General features: G+C 40.2%; 1 protein-coding gene across 9 annotated transcripts; it reads right to left on the bottom strand.

The window, feature by feature from the left end:
* Window positions 1-165: 165 nt before the first annotated feature.
* pnpla7b (patatin-like phospholipase domain containing 7b) lies at window positions 166-26,413 on the bottom strand. Of its 9 annotated transcripts, none has more exons than XM_005949704.3 (35): window positions 26,302-26,413; window positions 25,616-25,665; window positions 22,478-22,546; window positions 21,042-21,129; window positions 20,375-20,454; window positions 17,765-17,859; window positions 17,536-17,676; window positions 17,039-17,198; window positions 16,536-16,616; window positions 16,255-16,383; window positions 15,990-16,070; window positions 15,022-15,142; window positions 14,846-14,926; window positions 14,275-14,351; window positions 13,950-14,099; window positions 13,702-13,779; window positions 12,595-12,800; window positions 12,371-12,502; window positions 11,816-11,939; window positions 11,512-11,701; window positions 10,882-11,031; window positions 10,639-10,702; window positions 10,360-10,528; window positions 9,847-10,029; window positions 9,643-9,761; window positions 7,697-7,853; window positions 7,400-7,516; window positions 7,201-7,270; window positions 6,868-6,984; window positions 5,568-5,716; window positions 5,304-5,456; window positions 5,099-5,215; window positions 4,048-4,132; window positions 3,750-3,889; window positions 166-3,634 (listed from the first exon to the last, which is right to left on the bottom strand). In XM_005949704.3, exons 2-35 carry the CDS (start codon window positions 25,661-25,663, stop codon window positions 3,569-3,571), a joined length of 3,987 nt encoding a protein of 1,328 aa, XP_005949766.1. In that variant the 5' UTR covers window positions 25,664-25,665; window positions 26,302-26,413; the 3' UTR covers window positions 166-3,568. The 9 variants fall into 9 exon arrangements, with proteins under 9 accessions (XP_005949766.1, XP_005949767.1, XP_005949770.1 ...); XM_005949705.3 differs by having other exon boundaries at window positions 26,262-26,368; XM_005949708.3 differs by lacking the exon at window positions 22,478-22,546.
* Window positions 26,414-26,662: the final 249 nt, after the last annotated feature.

Raw genomic sequence — 26,662 nt, 5'->3', positions numbered from 1 at the left:
TTATCTGCAGACATTAGTTAGATCCTCAGTTTGGTGCATAAAGTGTGCTCAATGCCTACTACAAAGTTTGAAGAGTTTGTGACTTTACATGATAATATCCACTTACATTCATCTATTAAGCTATATGATGACTTTAGGATATAGGTGGATGATCTTTTTTTTCCCTTCTACGGCTAAATTTGGGCAAAACTGAGTTTTTGTAGTTGGCCCAAAAAGTCTAAATAAATTGGCGTGTAACAGGATACTTACTCTAATCCAAAACGCCACTGTGAGAATAGCAACAGAGACTAGACATAAAAATGTCTCTCTCATATTGGCTTCTCTTCATAGGTTCCCTGTTGAATCCAGAAATGCTTTTAAAAGCCTGTTCCTCACAAAAAAGGTTTTGAATAATCAGGCCCCATCATATCCTATACAATATCTGAGATAAATAAAAAACTGAACTGAGTTGAAACAAATTTTTCAGCTCTCTGATATGATGAAACTCTGCAAGTTGAAGGCCTACACAATTCTATAGTTTATAAGTTTGTCGTGTGAACCAATAACCATCTGAAAAAAGCATATATTTCCAGTTTTATTTTGGAGATAGTGACAACATTTTATCTGCAGACTTATGCAGCATCGCATCATTTTGGCGTTCAGACAGGCCACAGATTAAAGAAATAAACACACACAGTGTATTGACGATTTAACATTCAAAATCACTCTCCATAATTCTGTTTAAGGATGAAACATCACAACAAATGGAAAACAAAGATTTCAGTTATTCACATGCAATGTCATGGTAACTATTCCCTCTATGGAACTTTAACTTTTGTTTTCTTGTAAAACTTGGACAGTCAGTTGATATGAAATATTAATACACCACATAATAAACCACAGTGATTAAAAAACTTGGCTTTAAACTGCATAATGATCCATTATAGTGCAGAGCTAATGTTAGGTACTCATTTCCCAGACAGGGCAGGTAGTGCTGCTTGCAACTGCATGACAAACTACATAGTAAAACTCATTTACTCCAGACCTTAAAATTGAAGTTTGGTTGGTGTAAAGACAGGAGGCATAAAAAAGGTAAGGCCCTTTAATGGCACAGTTGCATTGACCTGCACAGTCATACTGAAGAACACCTGTTCTGAATAGCTTCAATGTTCTCTTCATCCCGTTTAACTCGGCTGTCTCATGGCCACTGTTAGTGATATTAGCTACATCTGTGTTTTCCCTGCCACAACAAGGTAAATGGTGTGCTGTATACTTGGTTAGAAAAATTAGATTCTTGTTTTTAAGATTTAGATCATTTTACCATTAGTATTTTAGTAATTTTTATGTATTATGAAGCATGCAGCAGTTAGCTTGTCAGTGATGGTCAAGCTGAAATGGTCATTTCTGATAGGTGCACAATGCGCTACTTTCAATTTGAGACAATGTTAATTCTTAAAAAAAAAAAAAAAAAAAAATCACACACTATGCAAATAAAAACACAGTATGTATCAGCATGCATAATAAAATGTTCTCCAATGAATTGTACTAACAGAATATGAGACATAGTGCTTCTTTAAGACACCATTCTGAAATGGAAAGCACAGGAGGAATAATAATGATCCATTAGGCGTGGTTGGTGCTAGACTGGATCAGCCATGGGCATGTTCTCTTCTGCTGTGATTCAGGAACTGATGACACTCTGCAGAGTTACAAATGTTGCACCATAATTACCCAACATAAACGTGGGTGAGTTTCATACTGTCACAATGGCTGATGTTCATATTAGGCATGTCCAAAGTTCAAATGGTTTACTGTATGTACAAGTAATTCCTAAGCCAAAAGCTCAGGATTCAGACTGCTCCAAATGCAAGCGAGAGGGGCAGCCAATCAGAAGAAAGGTGCCTAAAAGGAGGAGGAAGTAAACCAAGTTGTTTCACAGAACCAATGCTTTCACAGCACTGATTGAACAAACAAATCTCAGTGTCTGTGCCCATCAAAAAAGAGATGGATTAATAAAACTGAATATAGTCTCAGAGCTCACAGTCACCACCCTCAATATATTTGCTTTTTCTAACAGATACCCGAAAGCTTTCAAAACTGCAACAGTTTTTATAAAAATAAGAAAGAATGAAAGTAATGACCTTATGCTGTCAGATAAATATCAAAAATATAGTTTTGTTACAAAAAAGTTTTTTTTTAAGTAATTAAAAAGTGCAGTGTTAAGATAGCTTTGAAGAAGTGTTTCTCTGAAATGTGGTGGGATGGCTTTAAAAAAAACTGGAATAGTCAAACACATGTTTGGTTGGCACACTAAGGGGGTTCTTTTTGAAAACTGGAACTGATAATAAACTTGATGAGAGACACACTATGTGAGAGAGTATAAAAAAATTCCATGTGCATATACAGTGGGAAGTTGTGATGTGAGGATTTTTCTCAATAGGATTTTACAAGCAGTGACAGTGTTACTTTGTAATCTGTCGTACACCCGTGTCACACCAGGGCTTTCTCAAGACAGCCACTCCTCCAATTTGTGCCCTCCATGTTAACTCGCATGGAGTGTGACACAAGTACATGTGTCTATCCGTCCTTGGGCATGTCTATGGGCGACACGTGTGTAGTGTAAATGTAATCAACAACGTACTTTATCAGTGATGGCAGAGCAGAGCAGCCCACAGCCTTATCCCACCTAGCACCAACCAGGGGATTCCTGTGACAGTGAATCTGTGAAAGCACCTCCCTTAAGTAGAATACAGTCATCACTAATACTTCCAACTTTAATGCCATGACATGTGAGGATATTGTTGATCAGAACCATCTATAGCTACATTAATGATATATTCAATCATCAGCTACTTTGAATTATGCATTCAAGTTAGACAGAAACTGGAACACAAGCTGAAAGGAGACATACACATTTGTAATCCTTCATGTAAAAAAAAACATACATTCAACATGTGATTGATGCACACACTGTCTGAAAGAGCTTATTACAGCCACTGTTAAGAGTGCATTTGGCACATGTGTGTGTGTGCGGACTGTTCTTAAAGAGGAGAAATCCCTTTATTATTGGATGGAAACGAGGGTAACACTGTACTTGAAGTGTTCTGTAACGACATAACAGTTTTTAACTTGAATGTGTATAAAACAGAATACTGTATAGGACTGTATGGATCAGAACATCACGGCCGGAAGCAGCAAGGCGAAAGAGAACTGTCCCAGAAAGGGCTCGGTGTTTATCAAGTATTAGGTTTTGAAGACTGGTGGTGCAATTACACTGTCAGAGTCTGTGACGATAAAACAAGCTAAAACAAAACACACTGTTTTTTGTTTTTTTTAAGATGTATTCATTTCATTATTAAAACTTCTATTCTGCCAAACTGCCTAACTTTACAGGTGCTCCGACAGTAGGAGAGCATCGCATCAGCCCGAAGGAGACCACGACAGCAACTTGTGACTTTCTGAAGGCAGCATCGACTGTACCTTACTGAAGTGTTCAGTAAGCGTGTTATGTCGCTGCTCACTGGACCACAGCCAACACTGCACTGGAGAGTGAGCATTGTGCTCCAGTCATAGCACACCTGACAAGAAATCACAGAGGAGCACTTTGTAGGGGGTTCTTCAATCGGCGCCGAACTCTGACTGGAACGTCTTCATCCTGTTAAAAGATTTTTTTACATGTAACTTTTTATTTTTCTAATTTTTGAGTGTTTTGGAGGTCCAAATAAGCCAAATATTGACAAAGTTCATGTAAAGCTTGATTTAATACACACAGTTTCAGCAGTATCTGCCGTCTCTTCCTCCTCCTCCTCCTCTGTGTGCTCACTACCGGGGGTGAACGCCTCATAGTCAGACAGTGCACTTTCCACCGCCTCTTCATCGTAGTCTGTCTGGTACTCATCAGAGAGTTCCTCTAGGCGGACAAAATCAGAGACGGCAGGAGAACCTTTCATTGATCAGGCTTTTAAATGAAGAGCAGATAAAAAGAAGCTAAAATAATAAATTATAGTATGGATTGTAATATGCGTTGTTCATGTAAGAAATCAGATTTCTAGTTTAGATTTTACTAACCCTCGATTAAAGCATTCTTGACGGGTTCAATTCTCGACACAATCTCTGCCAGGTCAGTGAAGGAGGCATTTGGACATGTGACCACCTGAAAGACAGAGCTCATCATTCCAGCGAAGACTTTAAGACCACCTTCACTGGATTCATACTGTCTGTGACTGCAGACTGTAGTACTCGACAGCCAAACAACAAAACAAATAATATAAGCAAATAAACATTCACTTTAGTCTATAGATACACTAAAATGTAATTATGAGCAATTTAAAAATAAATGCATATGTGAATAAATATTCACAAATAGAAAATTAAATAATAATGCTGAATAAAAAACAATAAATAATTAATGAGCTATGAACAGTGAATAAAATAATGCAGTAGACCAATATAACAACTCAGATCCAGAGTTTTAAAGATGACACGCAGCTCAGGGCTTAAAGGATTAAAGACCTTTAAAGTTTTTTATTTTGTCCCTCTGCTGGAGCCAAACAACAAAGTGCTTCAAAAAGTGCTCAAACTGAGTTTCTAAAAGTTTCTGAAAGAGAGAAACTGTTTTACTTTAGCTGCATGAGTTGGTGATTAACAAGTAGCTTGAGTGACTGAAGGTTTGAATGTCAACATGAATGGTTGCCTCTCTCCAACGATGGACTATTGACCTGTTAGTCCAACGCAGGCTTTTTACCCTGTGACAGCTGTGACAGGCTCCAGCCCCACTCGTGACTATGAATTGGATAAAGAGTTAAAAAAATGGATGGATGAAGGGAAAAGGATCACCATTAAACCTCTGATATCATAGGTAGGGTTTAACCGTCTCTGAAAACATACGATTAAAATTGCTTTACAGGAGAAAACATTTAACGTCTGTAAATCTGTATGTAGTTAGTTATGATGGACTATTAAACGTTACAGTCATAAATGTGGTGAGCTGCTGTTTTATAGTAGAGGGCCCTGGTTAGGTTACCTGTGTATCTGACACAAACTTATATAACAAGAGTAAGAACAAGAGTCGAACTTGATCGCAGCTGAACAATCTATTTGTATTGTTATTTACACTCACGTGACCAGTTTTGGTCTTGTGAAACTCCTCCTGATGTCGGTCCTTAAGCATACTGTCCACCACACCGCTGCGCTGCCACACATCAAACAGTGTCTTCCCATGCTGGTACCCCACCTCCTGCAGATAGTGAACCTCTCAGTGAGTTTGTGGGCCAGCAGATTAAATAGAATTAAATAAAACATGGAGGAAGAGAGGAGAAGCTCACAGCAATCTCATCGAACTTGCCAAACTCCAGTGTGCCGTAGCGGTCGATAGGCGGTCGGATGTACTCGCAGTAGTCGCTGTCTTTGACCAGCTCCAGCTGCCGCACGCAGCAAACGTAAGCAAGCCGTGTTTGGATCTCTGCCATGTTCAGGACCTGGAGGGAAAGTTTGTTCAGTCTGACAGGGCTATGATGGCAGAACAAAGAGTGTTTAGTGGCCGTCATTCTGCCCACAGTTGACGTCAGGCTGTCGTAAAATCAAAGCACCTTGACTTTCTCAGCCAGTGGATTGAACCTCTTCCACAGCAACCACCAGCCATTCAGATAATCACCGTAGTTGGTCAGATTGGTCTCATCTCGACTTCCAACATCGATTGCGATCACAACCTTGGCACCCATGGAGCGAGCCACGTCAGCTAGATATCATGAGAGACACATTCTGATAACCAGTTTCCTCTTTCAGCTAATAAATATAGTCAAAAATGTTTGTTTCTATTCTTCTTTGTGTATCTGCCAATCATATACGCCCACTGATAAGCTAATATTACTTTCTTTGGCTTTGTACATCTCTGCAGTTTGCAGATAAGCATGCTGTCTCACGATACCCACTTTAGTCTTCTTAATATCTGTTGTTAAACGGTGGTCTGCATCTGCTTGCATCATAGCCATATTTTAATGACTGCTTATATATTCTGAATGACCATCCTCACTATGAAATGAGCACTTTTAGCTCTTCTCTCTTGAAGGCAGCTTTCTTCCAATCAGCTGTTGTTCATAAAAGGAAGACGTGTCTGTGGAGATTCTCATAAAAGGAAGACAGAAACATCAAGTGGGAGGGGCTTCTGTGCTCACAAACAGGGCTGTGTGTTTCAGATGTTAAGGCTGTCTGTGCTCAGAGGCATCATACAGAGCTAACAATATGATAAACATGTTTACAGAAATCATATGCTGATCTCATTATTAGAAAGTTTGGTCATGTTTACTATGAATGTAAATTAAGTCATTCAAGATGTTGTTTTTTGGGGAGGGGGGTTTGATAAAGCTCATAGTTGAGGGTAGATCAGGTGACCTTTAATCCTTCCTTATGGATTCAAGGTTATGCTGCAACAGGTTTAGGCTGCTAGGGGCTTCCCATGATGCACAGAGGGCTTCTTCTTCTCTCACTGTTTTCCCCTCACTATGCGTTTACACACCACTTTTCATTTAATTGTTAGTTATTAATAATCTCTGGCTCTCCCCCACAGAGTGTCTTTTGTCCTGTCTCCCTCCTCTCACCCCCAACTGGTCTGACTGATGCCCGCCCCTCCCTGAGCCTAATGTTCTGATGTGAGGTTTCTTCCTGTTAAAAAGGGAGTTTTTCCTTCCCACTGTCACCAAGTGCTTGCTCATAGAGACTGTCTGACTTTTAAGGGTTTTCTCTGTTATTATTAGTGTGGATCCTTTACCTTACAAATACAGAGGACCTTGACATAACTATTCTTGTGAGTCAAACAGCGATCACCACAGTTTACTTCAACTCGTACACAGCGCGAGTAGAAAAGCTTACTACCCTCTCAGTGTTTCTCACCAGGTAGGTTGTTGATGTAACCTCCATCCATGAGCAGATGTCCATCTTTGGGATCACAAAGCGGTGGCAGGTAACCTGACAGAGACATGCTGGCCCGGACATACCGCCACAACGAACCTAATCATGTAGGACAATCGTACAGTCACAAGTATGAAGTGTGTGAAAACACTGTCCACAAATTAATGATTAGGTTAAGTACAAAACATCTCACAATTAAATTAATATTTTCCCTTCTTTTTCCTCAGCTCCTTCTTAAAGAGCTGAGGAAAGAGTGGAGCTCCTTAAATGGTCAGAGTGCTTCTAGTACTAGAGGAAAAACGAGGTTTCCCACACCGTCAGTATGAACTCTCATAGCGGAAGCTGTGATATCTGTTGTAATGTTGAAATACGGTAACCACAGGTCCTGGCAGTGGAGAGGTTGGAAACAGAAAAAAAACACAACACAGAAAGGCACGTGAGCTGTGACTTTGCAAGAAATGTGTTACATGCACATGATGCAAGCTGCTGGTGTTTGAAACACTCCTCTCCTTACCTCTATCTGTTTGTTCTTGAAGACTGAGCTAATGCTGGAGTTGAAGGAGGCTCCAGAAAACATGGAGGTAACTGGGTATGTCAGATCCAAGATCTTCTTAAAGTATGAAGTCATACCCTGAAGAAGAAAGTTTTAAAAAAAGGGAAGTGAAGAAAAACACACCATGGTTGATAAAGAACAATTCAGCTTTTCACTTGGGTCTAAAGAAATCTAGAAGTGAAACTAGTGAAACTTCAGGGAGGTGAAACTCTTTAAAAATATCAGTGCAGGTGTCAGCAGAGTGTGTCATGCACACACCATGGCCCACTCGTGTGCCCGGACCCTCATTCGACTGATGCTCTTCTCCTCAGCATACAGTGCTCCCATGAACGAGCCAATGGAGGTGCCACCCACCATGTCCACAGGGATCCCCGCCTCGTTGAGTGCCCGCAGGATGCCCACCTGAGAGCAGCCTCTGAAACACATTCATTTAGACGATTTCTTTTCCTTTTCAGACATATACCAATATGTGCACAAGGAGTTCTACCCAAGTCCTGCACGCAGTGACTGAATGTAAAGTCCAAGGAGACAGTGCAGCCTTAAACAATCATATTGCATTTAACAAAATTTATATTTAATTGGTGATGATGGGAGACTTGAGGCAGGATGTATTATGTGTCACTGCACAATTACATTATCATGTGGATTTTTTTACTTACTGGTTTAAATGTATCTGCAAATACAGCTTTATTATAAAAAATATTAATGAAACATTAATTGTTAGCTTCTTCTTGGCTAAAGCTAGAATAAAGAAAGTGCTAGGAAACACAATCTACTAATAAAATGTACTATAAATATTCACAATATCTTGCTCAAATAGATATTTTATTTAGTTTCATATTTAGACTTTATATAAAAATATTTACACTAATAGGCACAAAATATCGACTTTTAGCTAATAAAGCAGAAACTGTCCATTCATGTTGGTGAAGCTACCAAAATAGGACACAGCTGGCAATTTACTGGGCATGTTTAAGTGCTGATATAAAAATATTTCAGATGATTTTAAATGGAGCCAGAAAGATAGCAGTGCTCATCAGTTTTGGCAGGAAGCAACTTGGATAGCTCATTTTTAAGTAAGCAAATGTGTTACTTTCATGCCTTTTACTTTAATCTCGCATCAGCATCAAGACCGTGTGATTATATACCACAAATGCTTGTTGGTTGTGTCCTACAAATGCTGTTCTCACAACAACTGCTATGCTTATGTTGAATTAATTTCAATATACAACATATTTGTCAGGGTGTTAGCAATACACCGGTGCAAGAATTTGCAAATCATTTCGGAAGAAAAAATAGTTCCCAGGGTTCAGTTGAACTGCCAGTACTGATGCAGTAAAAGTACTAAATGTAACCACAAGTGCTTACATAGATGACACACAGCAAATACCTATGGCTAAGACTGAATCTACAGATTCAATAATAGGTCACATGTAAAAGCATTACTGCTGTAGTCATGTGATCATCGGGTGTCTCAGGTCCCTACCTTGCCAGAGCTCCAGGATAAGCCAGAGCGGTGAAAAAAGAAACAGATTCATCAAGAAAAAAAACAGTCATTACACAACAAGAAAAACACACAAAAAAAGAACTGTTCTGCTGATCTAATATTTCAGTAAGAATAACTCAGGCGTCAGACGTATTCAAATCCTAATGTAGCAGTAACAGTAAGGTGTACCCAAAACTCTGGCGCAGATATTCCCAACCTGAGGAAGGCTCATATGGTAATCAACAAAATATCAATATGGTCTTATGTCCACCTGTAAAAACGTATCAGCACCTTGCTAACCAAATGTCTATATTTTCATTTACTTATCAGATGAGTTAGGGCAAAAACAATCAAACTAAGAAAGAAAAACTGAGCAAACTAAATAAATAAATCCACACGTTCGGTATACTGTGATTTTTTTCCTCACTATCTTTCTGTATTCGCCTCTTCTGCTACATCAAACAAACATTTTGGCAGTGTGGACATACGCCATGTGTCCTTCCATGTAGCAGGTGAATTTGTGAGTGAGTGGGGTTTTCTTGTTGAAGTAAGGAGAGTGGGTAGGGGTTGTAAGCAAGAGGTTGAGACCAGCGGCTGGCACTAATTTAGACATTTATATTTTCACGGATCTAAGCGCAAAAGTGCAAAACTTCAGTTAGCTGAACAAAGCCTTTTTAAGTGGTTAATCAATAAATATGTTCCCAAGCAGCAGAACTACCTTGCGCCCCCTCCACCTAGCACCAGGGCGATACTGTTTCCGGTCAAGATCCTGGCCAGGCGGGAGAAGTCAGAATGACGATCTGGACATTTTTCAAACACACGCTGGTATAACTCCCTCTGAAAAAAGCAGTCACAGACACAGAAAGAGATGTAGGCATTTGCTAACCAGGTCAGTGGTTAGTGAAGACTCTGTAGTCTGTACCAGCTTGGGTAAACTCCTCCTGGAGAACACCCTGCGGGGGCAACACAGATGATGGTGTCTGGAGATCCAGCTTCGCATGTTGAGCCACTCTGCCGTCCCTCTGGGCGGTGGGCCATCCTCTCTGTGAAGCAGCACGAGTTGCTTCTGGGCTCGGACTGCACTACTCTCCAACATTCGCTCCAACTACACATGCAGAACATGAGCAGAGAGCTTTCACTCAGGTCGTCATGAATGCAATAAACACCTTTAACGCAGACTTGTATTTAAGTGTCACAAACAGATGTGGTTTCTACAACTTCTATATGGTATCTATGTATCCAGGAGATGTTTCCCAAATAAAGAATTTCCCTCTGATTTCTCTTGAAATTCAACACAAGCATTATCTAAGGAGCTTGGAAAGAAAAGCGAATGAAAAGCTGTTGTAATTGGCTGGCTGTGGAATAGTAACATCTCCTGCAGCTTTAACTCACATTCTTCTCAAACTCTACAAAATAAGGTAATATTTACACTGACCTCACCCACTGTGGGCTCCTGCTCACCCAGTCCCACAATGATGATGCAGTCAGCCTGGCGGATGCAGCGCTGGGTCCATGGTGTGAGGCTGGGATCAGACTGGTAGAGGACGATGCGATGGATGTCTTCCTGCTGGCCAAGCCAACTGGACAGGCGGTACTCGTGGACACTTGAGGTAGAGATGAGGTAGAAGCATGTCACTGCATTAAAGTTAGATCAACCTATGAAAAACTGCAGAAGTCAATTTCAACTACAGCTGTATTTATTTCCGTGATCTACCTGTCCAGAGCAGCAGAACCCAGGCGCTGTTTTATGTTGTCACTGGTCAGGAGTAAAGTGGGACCTGTAGAAAGACTTACTGTTAAGTTTAAACAACTTAATGCATGCCCCCCTTTTTAATAGCTAATAGTATCCCATATCAGTAATACTGGAATAATCAGTATTACTCCCTTCATCTGTTTTAATGGTGTGTGTGTGTGTGTGTGTGTGTGTGTGTGTGTGTGTGTGTGTGTGTGTGTGTACCAATGCCACAGAGCGCATGCTGTAGCTCCAGAGTGAATGCAGTGAGTGGAACCTCCTCGGACACAGGCAGGATGGCCACAGTGGACAGGTTGGAGACTGGGTTCCCAGCATCCCACTTGCTGGTAGGCGTGTGGAGACCTAAACTACGAGCTGAAGAGTTTCTGCCATTAGATATTTCACATATGCAATATAATCTTCTGTACATTGTTCATAGTGTTTCCAATATGAATTCCAGGGTTTCAAACGCTCATGCTTCTAGCATGTGACACAGGCTAGCACAATTCTCAGACACACTCACACACTATGCAAACTGATGCCACAGCAAAGAAATTTAATGGTCAAAGCCAATATTCTCCAAAAATTTATCTAAAAATTTATAATCAAGACTTAAAACTCCACCCACGACCACCTACACCACAAATTTCTGATGTTTGATAGTTGAAAGTCAAAGAGGAGAAACAGTAAAAAGATCGATCAGTTCACCTCAGCACTGATTCCTTTGTAACTCTACTGTTTCACCTCTGTAGAATAAAAGGATCAGTCAGGACAACTTTGTACTGTTTTACAGTGAACCTTGTCTAAGTGGACCTAAACCACAAAACACACAAAGTAAAAACAGTAAAAGATTACCAGCCAGGGGTCCAGTGACCTGTTGCATGTTGCCCAGAATCTTCTGCCCCAGCAGATGAATCAGCCTAGTGACAACCTGGGGATATCTCCTCTTGATCGAGTTCAGAGCTCCTTCAGGGAGCTTGGCCAGCTCTGAGTCCCTAACAGCATGGACTGTGGTGGCTCGGTTCATGTGGGTCAGGGCCTCAACCTGTTCAATCATGAAAGAGATGTTATGGTACAAAATATTGTTTTTCCACGTCTTTCATTTTTTCTAAAACTTTCTCTCAAACTTAAACAGGAGGTCACAATTCTAACAACTCACCACACCAATTAGATCTCCGCGGCCATACTCCCCGGCAAGCTCTTTTTTCCCATCATCCTTTGCAATGACAGAGCGCAGTCGGCCACTGAGGACGATGAAGGTGCTGTCTGACTTGTCTCCCTGTCTAAAAGCAAACAGGCAATCATGTAAGAAAAAAAGTCCATCAATTTAAATCACACATTTATAAGCTGTGATCACAAAGTTCCCACTTAAAGTTCCCACCTCATAGTCATCTGCTTTTAGTTCTGCTGCTATTCTCAGAGCTGTTATGACACCTTGCATGTGAGAACATCATGGAAATTCATGCTCTATTTCTCAAAATGAAATTCAACTTCATTGGCTGCTTTGTTTACACTGGATGACATTTAGCGCACACTGCAGATGGACAAGTGCAAGTGGACTGAATGGGAATGTGAAGGCAAATTTTTAGGTGTTTTGACTCCATCACAATTAATAATTAAACTTAAAAGTGTTTCCATAGATTAAGGAAGTTTTTTGAATCGAAAGTAATTGCAGTTTATGTTGCCTGCACATTAACAGTTTTAGTAAAAGTACCTGTAGACGGCACGTCCAGCCTCCACAGCCATCCAGTCCAGGGCAAAGTCGATCTGTCTAACAAATGGCGACATCCTCTTCACCACAGTGTGAGCCACATTCAGCACCACCCTGGGCTCCTCGCGCATAATCCTGCAAAGTTTAAAATTAAGATGTATTTGAAGCCTGGCTGTGACACTGAGGCAAGCAAACAGCTGACTGCTTGTGCATGTGCTCGGCCATACTCATAGAAATGGGCCTTGGAAATGGAGAGGTAGGTGCAGTCTCGGTGCGCTCGCACTGTGAAGATGAGGGGTTCCCCTGTGAGGACAGCCAGGTGACCCACCAACTCCCCGGGGTGAGTAACAAAAAGCAGGGTCTCCTCTTCGCGGTCTATCATACGCTGATAGACATGGAGCAGCCCTGAGATGACAAAGGCCACACTCACGTCCTGAAAAACATGTAGAGAAGAAAATGAGGTCTTGTGACTTTTCACCAGTCAGTGGCATGAAACCAAAAAGGTGATAGTGCTGGATTTTCCTGCAGTTTCAGCAGCCTGATGCTCATTTGTTTCTGCTGACTCTCCCATGGTTTAAAACATCCATCCATCCATCCATTCACTTCCGCTTATCCTTTTCAGGGTCGCGCTGGAGCCTATCCCAGCTGTCATAGGGCGAGAGGCAGGGTACACCCTGGACAGGTCGCCAGTCTGTCGCAGGGCTAACACACAGGGACAGACAACCATTCACACTCACATTCATTCGAACATTCACACCTAGTGACAATTTGGATTATCCAATTAACCTATCCCCACAAGCTGCATGTCTTTGGACGGTGGGAGGAAGCCGGAGTACCCGGAGAGAACCCACGCAAACACGGGGAGAACATGCAAACTCCACACAGAAAGACCCCGGCCTGGTGTTGGAATTGAACTCAGGACCTTCTTGCTGTGCGGCAATAGTGCTAACCACCGTGCCACCGTGCTGCCGGTTTAAAACATATCCTCTTTAAAACTGAGCAACACATTCTTAAATCAGTATCAGCTGATGTGTTCGATCAGCCCAGTTTTTAATATCCACAAGTACCCTGATTAAACGAGGAACAGTAAACGTCAAGAAAAGAAAGAAAACAGATGTGACAGAGAACCTTTAAGACCTGCATTTGTTTTATTAAACTGAGCTACTGAGACTAATAGCCAGTTAAATGTAAGAATATTACTTTGCTCCAATTACAATAAGCATTGGTAATCCAAAGCAAGCAGAAGAAGAAGAAACCGAAGGAGGCGAAGGAGAAGAAGCACAAGGAGGAGCAAGAGGAGGATGAGGATTCTTGTCCGTTGTCATTAAACTGACCTGGTCTCCCTGGTGGCCTACAACAGATCCAGCTTTGACCTGGCGAAGATTCACCCTCCCATCCAGCAGACTGGGGTCCTGACATGTGCAAAAAAAAACACACAGAGGACAGTCTCAGAAGTAGCCAGGACTCAAATATACAACCACTGTGGGATTAATAAAGTTTATATTTTTGAATTTTACTGTTGCTAAAAACACGATCTCCTCATTTGTTTTCAGTTGACCTGTGGTTTTTCATTGTAAGCTACCTGTAATTGGATGACCTGCAGCAAATCCTTTTTAGCAGCTTGGAAAATGGCATTGACTTTATTATGGTAGACACTTCCTCCTCCTGCATCACTGTAATGGTACACAGCAGATGGAGTTTGCTGCACTGTCACACTCTTCTTTAGAATAGACTGAGGAGGTAAAGACAAAAAAACACAATGTGTGTGAGATCCACACTCATTCTAGTAACTGTGTATGTGCATATATGGTGTGATGGGTGCACAGTTAGATGCCCTGTATGCCCAATGTTCAACATAAACCAGCAATTCCCTGAAAGTGTAACAAAGATAGTTTCTATGCAGAGACCTTGACAGGACTATGAGGCACCGTCTCCTCTTTGGCACCTGGAACGTATGTACTGTTGAAGTCAGGTGACATTTCCCCTGCAAAACACAAATTGTTTAAAATTTCGATAGAACAGTAGCAGTATAATGTCTTCGTAAGTGGATATCAGGCCCTTGTAGAGCAAGAGTATTTTAGTCTAAATAACCCAAAATGTGATGTTCACATATGTGAAGGTCCTACGAGGTTAAGCCACAAGTTTGAACAGAGACTGGTTTAAACCCAAACTGACCAAAACCCAAATTAAGGAGAGCCTTAAAGTATTCTCCTGACTGTATCCTCAGTTAAAGTCAGCAGCACTGTATACAGTATATCATCGTTTTGTATTTACCTGTATTTGTATTATCTATCTATCGATCAATCGATAGATATGTCTAATATTAACATTTGTTTGATGACCTGAAATGTTTAAATTTGACAAATATGCAAAACAATAAACGCTTATCATGGCACTGTCAAAAAAGCCAACAATTCCCTTACTTTTTTATAAGTATACATATATGTGTGTGTACAGTGACACTGCATGTATGTATACCTGTAACAGTAATTGGGTTGGAGAGGGAGCGGGATCTCTTGGTTTTTGATGTGGACATGGAAGAGAGGCTGGACTTTTCTGCTACATCAAAAAACAGATAACATGAGCAGTTTTACTTGATGCACATCGCTTACGTCTCATAGTGAACATATTGAGAAAATGCTGTTATTTCTGACCCGTGTCAGCTTTTTCAGAGCCCAGATCATCAGAGTGAGACTGCTGCCTGCGGAAACCTTTGTGTGGATGAGTCTCACACAGAACGTTTGCCACAGACACCAAGGAGATCGCTTGGCTCTCCTGAGAAACACAAGTTAATCAACAAAGTCACCTTTTAATACAAGAATTTTCTTAAATGATCTGAAATCTTAAATCAATATTAGTAAGAATCAAACTTAAACTCTGACTTTGAGAAAAAACTTTTCAAAAGCCCAAAACCATGTTTCTAATACTACAGATTAGGCTACCTCTAGGAGTCTGCAGCTGACCAACCAACCTTAAAACCACCCCTATGTTTTGGATGAAGACATAGGTCTTGGGTAAAAAATTTTTTTTTAAAAAAAGTCAAAATTCAGATATTCTGATAGTATTCCCAAAATCTAAACTCTAGGTCGGTAACTTAGCAGCCTCGAAGAAAAATCAGGGGTCTCTTGAGATTATGGAGAACAATTGTTATATGCTGATATCATTAGGGTATATATCACACCTTGCAGGACAACTAAATATGTGCTCTGAAGAAAACACTTTGAAAAAACAAACATAAAAAGCTTTTGCAACAGAAAAGAATGGCAGAAACAAAGATAAGGCTCACATGACAAGAGCAGAAAGCACAAAGTACTTCTGTTAGCAAGATTACTTGGTTAAATGTGTCCTGTGGACTTTTGTCTTTACCAATGGTAGTACTGTACAGTACCAGTCCTACCAAACGACCTGTTTGCGGATCACCAGACAGAATTTACCCAGTGTCTCTATATGTAAGCACTACTCTCTGTTTTGAGACAGTGTTTCATAACTGGAAAAAATGATGAGTTAATAAAAGAAGGAAACAACACAAGAGTGCGAGGAGAAATGATCCAATCAAAAACAGTTTTGCACTATTCATGTCACAGGTTACAGTCTGGAGTACTGGTAAATGAAAGAGCACTACCGGGTTGAAGAGCTCAGTGGTAAGGCCAAGGTAGTTGTGTAAAGCAAGAAATGTCACTCTCTGAAGCCGCACCATTATGATCTACAGGACAAGAAGGAAAGGTGACAGAGAAAATGTGTTTGTTTTTTTAGCTGTACAGGGTGGATTCAGTTTAATCATCGCCCTGTGCTTTGCTGAATGCTATTTACTCGTGGAGAGCATATATACAGTATTTGCAGCCCAGCTAATAAATAATATGATTCATTTTTTTCTGTGGACACTTTACCTGGATGACACGAACCAGAGTTTCTGGATACTTCTCAAACACTGACTGAAAAGCTGCAGCTGGAAGACGCAGGACAGCTGAGGGAACTGCAGCTCTCGCAGATACTGTTTTATAAGGTGCTGGGTAACCCTGAAAATTAAATGATGCAGATCAGAGGAGATGTTTCGCAGTAAAATGCTTTATGAAACCAAGAAATCGCTAATACAGAAAATGCAAAAAGAATTCCTCAATTAGCAGTGCAGTGAGAGATATATGAAGAGAGAGAGGGACCGCACACATACAGTGATGATGTCCAGGATGCTGAGCAAACTGTGAACACTGTCTCCAGGTAACACCTCCTTCACTACGGCATCGGTGCCATCCTGCAGTAATAAACACAGTGAGAACAGAACATCAGAACAGAAAAACAGCACACAAGAACCGAGCCAGTCAAGACATCCTGGTGAAGCTGAGCAACAGAATGGGGAAGGAAGGTGATTTAAATAACTTTGAACATGGCATGGTTGTTGGTGATAGATGGGCTGGTCTGACGATTTCAGAAACTGCTGATCTACTGGTACTTTCCAGCACAACCATCTCTAGGCTTTACAAAGAGAGAAAGAAAATATTCCATTCAATTGAATTCCTTTTTTTCAAGCTGGCATGATCAATCATTTTGACCTAACAGAAAGAAGCACTGGTACTCATCTGGAGTGTTAATAATCAAAAAGAATGTGCCCCCCGAATCAATACTAGCCCTTTATATTCAGCTCATTTAACTGTATGAAGCTGCACGGGTGCTTACACTCTCGTGGACGCACAGCTCCAGGCGGCCATCTTGAACCACGTAAATGCTGTCATCAGTGTCACCGGGTCGGAAGAGTCCCTCTCCTTGGTGCAGCTGGATCAGCACCATGTGACGACACAGCTCCAAAAACAGAGGTTTCTCGAAGTGCCCGAGCACCCTGTGTGTACACGGCATAGTTCTGTTACTGCTAGCTGGGATAATCATGCTACATATCAAAGAATGAATATGCCTAATACTGATTGCGAAACCACAGATGAATCCTTACAATGACCTAGTCATTCTTTTCTGGTTTACAGATAACACTAAGTTGCATTTGAAGGTCCCCAAGACGGAATTGCATGGACACCAGGCTCACCCATTGAAATATAAATATAAAAATTGAGTGAATTATTCAAATTATTAATTTGACATTAACACTCATTAGCACTCTGTGAATCACTTTACTTTCTGAGTTTGGTGCTGAATGAGGCCCATTATGTATCAAGAGTACTGACCTGACATTTTTCAGCATGTACAGCACTTCAGAGGGTAAATGGGAGTTCTGCACGTCAAACTCAGTGAGGTCAGCCTCCAGCAGGCAGGGAGGAGGCTCCTTGGGCTGCAGGGTCGGGGGCTCCCTACGAATGCGCAGGATCCTAAAACAGACACACTTATCACACTTTGTTGCTCTTTTGCTTTTTTTTTTTACACTATGTTTCCTCTTCTGTTTATACAGGCGCTCACTTGCGAGCTATAGAAAGAACTTTAGTCCTCTTCCTCACTCGCTGCCGCACGGCTGAGTTTGAGTTGGAAGCAGGCACCGAGGAAAGTGTCTGAACCTGCAACAGCAAGAAAGAGAAACATGATGCTACACAGAAGGCATTCTGATGATAATACACGTACCAGTATAGATAGATATAGATACTGTAAGGTATATGATTCTCTCTAGCAGCCATGCCTAATGACAAGGCTGTTAGCACCAGCTAAATTCCAGCACACTAATGTCTTTGTGATTTGTCATCACTAATCTGTCTGGACAGCATTCAGTTAAGATGACTATACACTGCAGTCACAAAGGAAAAATCAACGACCATATCTTCCAGGTGGTATCGTGTAACCACTAACCATCCCTTTGTTATAACCTCCTATGATGCAATGTTAAAAAGTTTAGCTAAAAATACTCAAGTTAGAAGGTTGTTAGAAAAAAAATTTAAAGGTTTTGCCAATGAACTGGAAGTGCAAAAAACCCGGAGTGTCTCGATTTACTCACGCTTCTCTTCCACTTCCCTTTTTTCAGCATTTATAAGCCATTATTGCTTGTCACTGACTTTTGTCTTGTCTCTCTTGTAGTTTGCGTTTGCTTCTCTTTTCTCCTTCCTTCTTCCCTCTCATCCCCCAACGGGATTGTAGGAAACTAGAATTTTTCCTAGCAAGGTTTTGCCAAAGTGGCAACTTCCAAGCTAAAGAAATAAATAAAACTGATGCAAAAGTGCCAAAAACTACAGTTCCTAAACTAAGGCCACCTTCAAAAGAAATTAATTCCCATGGACAGTTTAAAAGATGTACACAGCAAGACTGCATTATTTTCAAAGGCCTCAGTAATTGTGGCTGCAAAAACACTTCTGGTCCTAAAGAAAGATGCGGAAAAATGCCTCTTTTTCCAACCGCGTTTATGGTGTCAGTGACTCATTTTGGGTCACAATGAGTGAAACATCAAGTAAACTAGAAGGATAGTTATCCAGGAAATGCTCCGGAAAAGTCATTATCAAATGAGTGGGTGGATCCACAGTCAGATCTGCCACTCACTAATTACATTAACCCTATAAGACCTACCATAGAACCAAGTCCTAGGGAGCTTATCTTTATATTTTTACATGCTGTAGTGCCATTTTTGGGAGCATTTCAAGTTGCTATACATCAATACAACCGTTATAAGATAAGATAAGATAACCTTTATTAGTCCCACACGTGGGAAATTTGTTATAGCCCAAATTTTAATAATATGTATGCATTAAGTCCATAGTAACTACATAAATTGCAAAAAAGTGCAATAAAGTACAAAAAGATTGAAAATCATTTTTGTTTTTTCCCCCATATATTTCTAGTTAGAGAAATTTAAGAGGTTTATCCCTCAAAACTGTAAATACAAAAAAGTTACACAAAATAGTTTCCCATCACAGGAAATGTATTTTGAGTGTCTTCATAGTTCTATTTTTGAGATACACCAATTTTTATATACTGTAAAGTATATTTTACAAAGCTATATGTGGAAGGAAACCGTGACCTAGGGCAAGCTGATGGCATAAGATGTAAGTACAACTACTACAGTTTCATATGCCAAAAAAAATCATTGTGCTAACTTACGTGGTTCCGGTTCTATGTGGATTTAAAAATAGTTACGCAAAACGATGTGGACACGCTCTGACCGGTTTTAAAGGGTTAAATTTCAAGACAGCAAGATGGTGACAGCAAAAACTCTTACTCCCAGGATTCAAAACTGAATATGACAAACCAATGGATGATTGGTTGACTATACTGTCTGTTCTCCTGTCTATGACTATTCCCCATAAACCCTTGTGTTAAAATGCTTTAGTAACTAGCAGAGCCTGAGTCACTAAACTGAACATCTTGACTCTGTTTGTCCTGTTGGTGCCTACAGACGACTCAGCAAGTTTGTGCTTCAGTTTTAGTGGGTGAACTTCGGGTATTTTTGGAATACACATGTTAGCTGATAAGTTAGTGCTCCACACTCTTTGTACAATTACAGTCACTTTAAGCTCTGAAAAGCCTCACACTATGGTGGCCAAAACACTAATGGTGAGGCCTTGAAATACCTTGAAATGCAGAGTCCTGAATTGGGTAAGTAACATAATGGTGGCTATGTCCATCTTTTATATACAGTGTATGGTTTTGCCCAAGGTCTCTTCTGTTTCACTAAATGATTGCTTATAAGAGATTGAGGTTCTCTGTAACTTGTACAGCATATACATGACGTTGCAGACCTGCATTGAGGTTTTGTTTTTCTCTGTAAAATTTTCAGTTTTTTTAAGTACCATCAATTACTCAAAAAATGGTCAGTGCAACCTCAGCTAACATTTGTCACTCAGTAAAGACTTCTGCAAACTATTAGTGATCATGCAGTGAAGTAAACAAAAATAGCATTCAAATGAGTCATCAAGATTCCTGAATAAGTTTGTTTCTTGCCATCATCTTTAGCTTGATTAATAAAAGGAAAACAAAATATGATAACAGACAACAAAGACTGTGGACACATGGTTTATAAAACACACACAACAGAAGGGCGCCTGCTGGGGGTGATGGTGCCCTCAAAGTGTGCATCAAGAAATAACTTACCTTTCTCATGATCTTTCGGCCGTAGAACATCACTTTGTCTCGCTTCCTAAAACGGTAGTGGGGGACCCCAGCCTCCTCCTCTAAAAGAACCACAAAACCTCTGTAAGATCTGTCTGTGCTCAGCACAGAGCAGGAAATCTAACTCTGCAATGTAACTGTTGATTTATAAAACACTGCTCCTTCAATAAGCACTGTCCAATAGTTTCAGGCTATCTGCTAAAGGTCACCTTACTGTCACATTTTTACTGCAACTCTGTTTAATTAAGTTATTTATGTATTTTAAATCACAGCTGAAGACATACCATCATTGACTTGAATTACATTAACTTATGGACAGTTTGTCCACCTCTTTGTTTCAGTTGCACCTGTTTAATGTAACTAACCAAGACAGAAATAGTAGTACAAATAGTATTTAGTATCTAATAGTTTACATTCAAAACGTTTTATAAGCTATTTTTGCATTTAAATCTCACCCTGCAGTAATACTTTAACAACAAACATCAGCTAAAACAGTCATATCAATGGTAGACTAGAAAACTCTTATACTTAAACTATACTTAAACTATAAGGTTTATGACTCTGAGCTCTGCAACTTGTTCATCACTGAATATTTTTAGATACACTGAAACAGCATGGGTTTGGGGTGTGCAGCCTGCAGAGAACTGACTTGATAGTTTGTATCGTCTGTAAAGGAGGAACACAACAACTCCAACGACAGACATCACCATCACTGCTCCGATCAGTACAGCTGTCCACTGGAAGAAATAAAAAAAAAAAAAACAGCATACCCAACATCAAAACACTTTCACTTGCACATTTGTGTACCTAAAAAAGTAAAAGCTAAAACACATTTTAAAAGTACTCCTTGTATATTCAAACCTTCAACTAAGGCTGTCAACAGAGTATTTAAAAAGCTTGCCTGTGTTGTAATGAGAAAATAAACAGCTTAAGTTAAAACAGGACCAAACCATACTTTCATGCAAGACCAACTTTTACCACAAGATGGTGCTGCTCCTTGTCAAACCCCACTGTGCCAGCGCCTGCTAGTCTGTCCTGAACTGGAAGTCCCACAGGACCTTAGCTCCACTGTTCTCAACCACCTTTAGTGGTGTCTCCCATCTGGACTTGGGGACTTCTTGTCCATATGTGGTACAGATGTTCCAGATTCTAGCCAACTGGTTGTGCCTCGGTGTTTGCGGTCTCAGCTTGCACCTTGCATCCTGCTGCTCTGTGTTGATCAGTTCCATGGCACCTTTGCAGTCTAGAACCTGTCAGCTGTAATAGAGTCCTGCCTCTATTGATCTGATGCTTAGTGCCTGTTCTTGTGCTGCCATGATAAAAAACCTCTATCCTTTTCTTTAGTCCGCCCATTTCTGGCCACTGGTAGGATTTCTTGATGTCTGCCACTTCCTCTCTCTGTCAATGGAACATCCCATTCAGAGGGATGTATTCGCAGATGCTCCGTGTTTCATCTTGGATTGTGGCTCTGACACTCCTTAACCCTCACCCTCCCTCTTTCTGTTGCTCATAGAGCCTTAGGGTGCTAGAATACATGTGAAGACCTCGGTGGCATCTATCTCCTCCTGTGACCAGCTTATTATTCCAGCTGGGTATCTCTAATGACCAACAGGGTGAATGCATTGGCTTGGATCTTTTTCTACCATTCAGCTGGCTTCTTATCACCTGATAGTTATAGATCTCTCTATCAACAGATCACTACATCAATCTACAGATGTATATATCTATGTATTGAAGGATCAATAGGTTGTAGCTTTTGTCTGTTAAACAGAATATGTGTCAGGCTAAATACTGCCTTTTCTTATTACATGGGTGGACAATTTCCACTAGCAGGAGTGGTCTTTTACCAGAAAGTAAAACACCACCCCTGCTGGTGGAAATTCTTCTAAATTTAACTTATTCTGAATACAATGAGTACCTTTAAAGGAATATAAATAATATTTAAACATACAGTAATAACAGAAAGCATTCACACTTAGTCACTATTTGCATGAATTTACTTAATTCGTTCTTTTGTTTCCTTTCAGTTTTTTGTTATATATTGTTTAGTATATAAAGGCACACAAGCCAACTTCCACTGTTTACCATATTGGCTTCTGTCCGTTCCTCCACAAAAAGTTCCATCGTGGCCTTAAGCCTATCCAGCGGAACCAGCTTATGAAACATCAGAGACAACACAAAGGAAATGAAATGACTCACAGCTGAAGGTGAGCCAGGGTGTGCATTCAGAAAAGAATCAGGGTTGGGAACAGTCAAGACAAGATTAAAATACAGTCTGTTTTCACACAAAAGATCTAACAGTCTGATAAAGCATTGCACAATATTCTATAATATATTAGTTGTAATTGAGAGCCACAGTGGAAAATATCTGTTAATTTCCAGCTCCGTGTTTTTATTCCTGGGGTCTATTAGACTTATTTTATGTACTCAAAGTTATAATTACCTCCCTGTTCATATTCGTACTGCCGAGTCTATTCAGTCTTTTAAATCACGTCTTAAAACTTATCTTTTTACTTTGGCCTTTGATTCTAACTAGTTGGCTGTTCTAGCTTATTGTGTTGTTACCTATTGTTTGTTGTCCTGTTTTACTGTTTGTTTTAATTGTCTCATGTTTTTACTGACTGTGAAGCACTATGGTCAACACTGTTGTTTTAATATGTGCTATATAAATAAATTTTGATTTGAATTCTTAATTGCTCTATGCTGATCCTTTGTACAGCCCTACAGTTCAACCTCTAAAACAAATTGTTTTAAGTCATCCCCCATCAACTTTCTTCAGACTGAAATTATTTTTTTATTTGCTTTCTTGTTTCCATGTAACAACCCCTTAACTTCTTATTCAATGAAAGCAGACTAGGAGTAAGCCTTGAAGCTCTTTTCTGTCATATTTCAGGCCTTCTTATAGAACAAAATGACTTGGTGTGCATCAGATGTTAGTGAGGGTGATCTTTGACTATGTAGTTGCCCTTGGAAAAACTCATAAACTAACATACTGGTAGTCATCAAACCAGAACTTTATTTATATATACTGAGGTGTCAAAACTCTGTCATTAATGTTGTCTTTATGGGGGGAAAGACATAAACAGTTTCTTTTACTGATTACATGTTCTACTACTAGAGCATGTTTGCATGAATCACGGCTCAAAATCATCCTCACCTTATGGTACATCTAATATTTTCTCTTATCTTATGCCCCTTAGTTCTTTTTATCTTCTGACTCAAGTAAGCCATTTGAACACGATGCACCACAGAATGCCAAATCATTCCTACCTGTGGAAATTAAACTCTTTATGGGTCTATCTGTGGGTTTAATCTTTACAACTCCTCTGGGATTATATTCACTTGTAATATCTTGTTTACTTGTTTCTTGTACATGCATCACTTACTTTGTAATATTTTATTCAACATTGCTCTTTGAGGGCCTTATTATTTCTATAGAAGATTTACATGCTCCATCTTTCATACTTGTATTTTAATTGAGCATCTACAACAAAACTATTTTCTCCTGGGGTTAATAAAATATTCTGATCTGACTGAGCTACACTAAGTCTTTATACAGGGAGTGCAGAATTATTAGGCAAATGAGTATTTTGTCCACATCATCCTCTTCATGCATGTTGTCTTACTCCAAGCTGTATAGGCTCGAAAGCCTACTACCAATTAAGCATATTAGGTGATGTGCATCTCTGTAATGAGAAGGGGTGTGGTCTAATGACATCAACACCCTATATCAGGTGTGCATAATTATTAGGCAACGTCCTTTCCTTTGGCAAAATGGGTCAAAAGAAGGACTTGACAGGCTCAGAAAAGTCAAAAATAGTGAGATATCTTGCAGAGGGATGCAGCAGTCTCAAAATTGCAAAGCTTCTGAAGCGTGATCATCGAACAATCAAGCGTTTCATTCAAAATAGTCAACAGGGTCGCAAGAAGCGTGTGGAAAAACCAAGGCGCAAAATAACTGCCCATGAACTGAGAAAAGTCAAGCGTGCAGCTGCCAAGATGCCACTTGCCACCAGTTTGGCCATATTTCAGAGCTGCAACATCACTGGAGTGCCCAAAAGCACAAGGTGTGCAATACTCAGAGACATGGCCAAGGTAAGAAAGGCTGAAAGACGACCACCACTGAACAAGACACACAAGCTGAAACGTCAAGACTGGGCCAAGAAATATCTCAAGACTGATTTTTCTAAGGTTTTATGGACTGATGAAATGAGAGTGAGTCTTGATGGGCCAGATGGATGGGCCCGTGGCTGGATTGGTAAAGGGCAGAGAGCTCCAGTCCGACTCAGACGCCAGCAAGGTGGAGGTGGAGTACTGGTTTGGGCTGGTATCATCAAAGATGAGCTTGTGGGGCCTTTTCGGGTTGAGGATGGAGTCAAGCTCAACTCCCAGTCCTACTGCCAGTTTCTGGAAGACACCTTCTTCAAGCAGTGGTACAGGAAGAAGTCTGCATCCTTCAAGAAAAACATGATTTTCATGCAGGACAATGCTCCATCACACGCGTCCAAGTACTCCACAGCGTGGCTGGCAAGAAAGGGTATAAAAGAAGAAAAACTAATGACATGGCCTCCTTGTTCACCTGATCTGAACCCCATTGAGAACCTGTGGTCCATCATCAAATGTGAGATTTACAAGGAGGGAAAACAGTACACCTCTCTGAACAGTGTCTGGGAGGCTGTGGTTGCTGCTGCACGCAATGTTGATGGTGAACAGATCAAAACACTGACAGAATCCATGGATGGCAGGCTTTTGAGTGTCCTTGCAAAGAAAGGTGGCTATATTGGTCGCTGATTGTTTTTGTTTTGTTTTTGAATGTCAGAAATGTATATTTGTGAATGTGGAGATGTTATATTGGTTTCACTGGTAAAAATAAATAATTGAAATGGGTATATATTTGTTTTTTGTTAAGTTGCCTAATAATTATGCACAGTAATAGTCACCTGCACACACAGATATCCCCCTAAAATAGCTAAAACTAAAAACTACTTCCAAAAACATTCAGCTTTGATATTAATGAGTTTTTTGGGTTCATTGAGAACATGGTTGTTGTTCAATAATAAAATTATTCCTCAAAAATACAACTTGCCTAATAATTCTGCACTCCCTGTAATGAGGTGCTGCAACTCTGCAGTGTAAATAATCATTCAATTAGCAGAGGGAATTTTTTTTTACGTAGCTTTAAGGACATAAGACTTAGACACTTTAGTTTAACAAATGACTTACTGGATTACTGGACTTATTGCAGAGCTCCTCTTCATCATTGTCTTCCATGCCTATTTTCAAAAGAAAGAAAAGGCCACCCTAAAACAATGTTTGAAAACTTTGCAAAGCCCAACCTTTCCAACTCTTTACTCATTAAATCTTTGTTCTCGCCAGCTGATCGAAACGAGGTCACAGAGCAGAAATCTGGGTTAAAGATCACCTCCAGCTCTCACTGACTGTTGGTAACCAGACACTCCCTCCCGCGCTGACACACTGCAACCCTGCCGCATGCGTATCTATATCTGAATTAGTACAAAGCTCGACATGGGGAAAGACAACGTTTTCACTTTGTTTACTAAACTTACTTCTCGCTTATTTGCTTGTCATCATATAAAAGATCCAAATACAACACGGATCATAACGAGGCTGATCCTGGTTGACGGGATTCCAACATAATATAGAAACAGCGTCTACCTACAGCTCCAACCTTACCTTTAATATCACATTTAACTTTAACTGTAAAGTTGTAATTCTCATTTTTGCATGTGTGTGTAGCTCTGTTCCGTTACCCAAGAGGACAATGGAGTGGAAAAGAAACACTAAACTAGTAGGTCTGCGGTGACAGAGTCCCTCGGTGAGAAACCGCAAGATACAATCTCTAGCTTACCTTTTTAGACTAAAGTCAAGCAAAGAATGTTGCCATGTACCTTTCTTATGCCAAAGTTTTTACGTTTACGTGCTTTCCAGTTCTTTGGAAAAAGCAATCTAAATGTCCTGTCATACCTATCAAAATAAAACCTCTCTTAACAAAAGGCTACAGCAACACCGAATAGAATATGCGATTTTTTTTTAAAGATGTCGAATGAAAAACAATAGCTTTTATAATAGAAATTATACCCATAGTTCATTTGAACACGGACAAATTTTTTTTAATCTTTTTATATGCTAACATGTTTATGAAATATTTAGCTGTGTGGGTTGCATCCTTCGAAGCATGCAGCCCTTGAGCACACAGCTTTTATTTTGAAGGGCTGTTTCTCCACTCATGGGCTCTGCGTAGTTGTCTTA

This window comes from Haplochromis burtoni, unplaced genomic scaffold, assembly GCF_018398535.1.
Source record: "Haplochromis burtoni strain Fernald_Lab_line unplaced genomic scaffold, NCSU_Asbu1 Contig_699, whole genome shotgun sequence".
Classification (NCBI taxonomy): domain Eukaryota; kingdom Metazoa; phylum Chordata; class Actinopteri; order Cichliformes; family Cichlidae; genus Haplochromis; species Haplochromis burtoni.
This window is presented reverse-complemented; position numbering and strand designations above follow the sequence as displayed.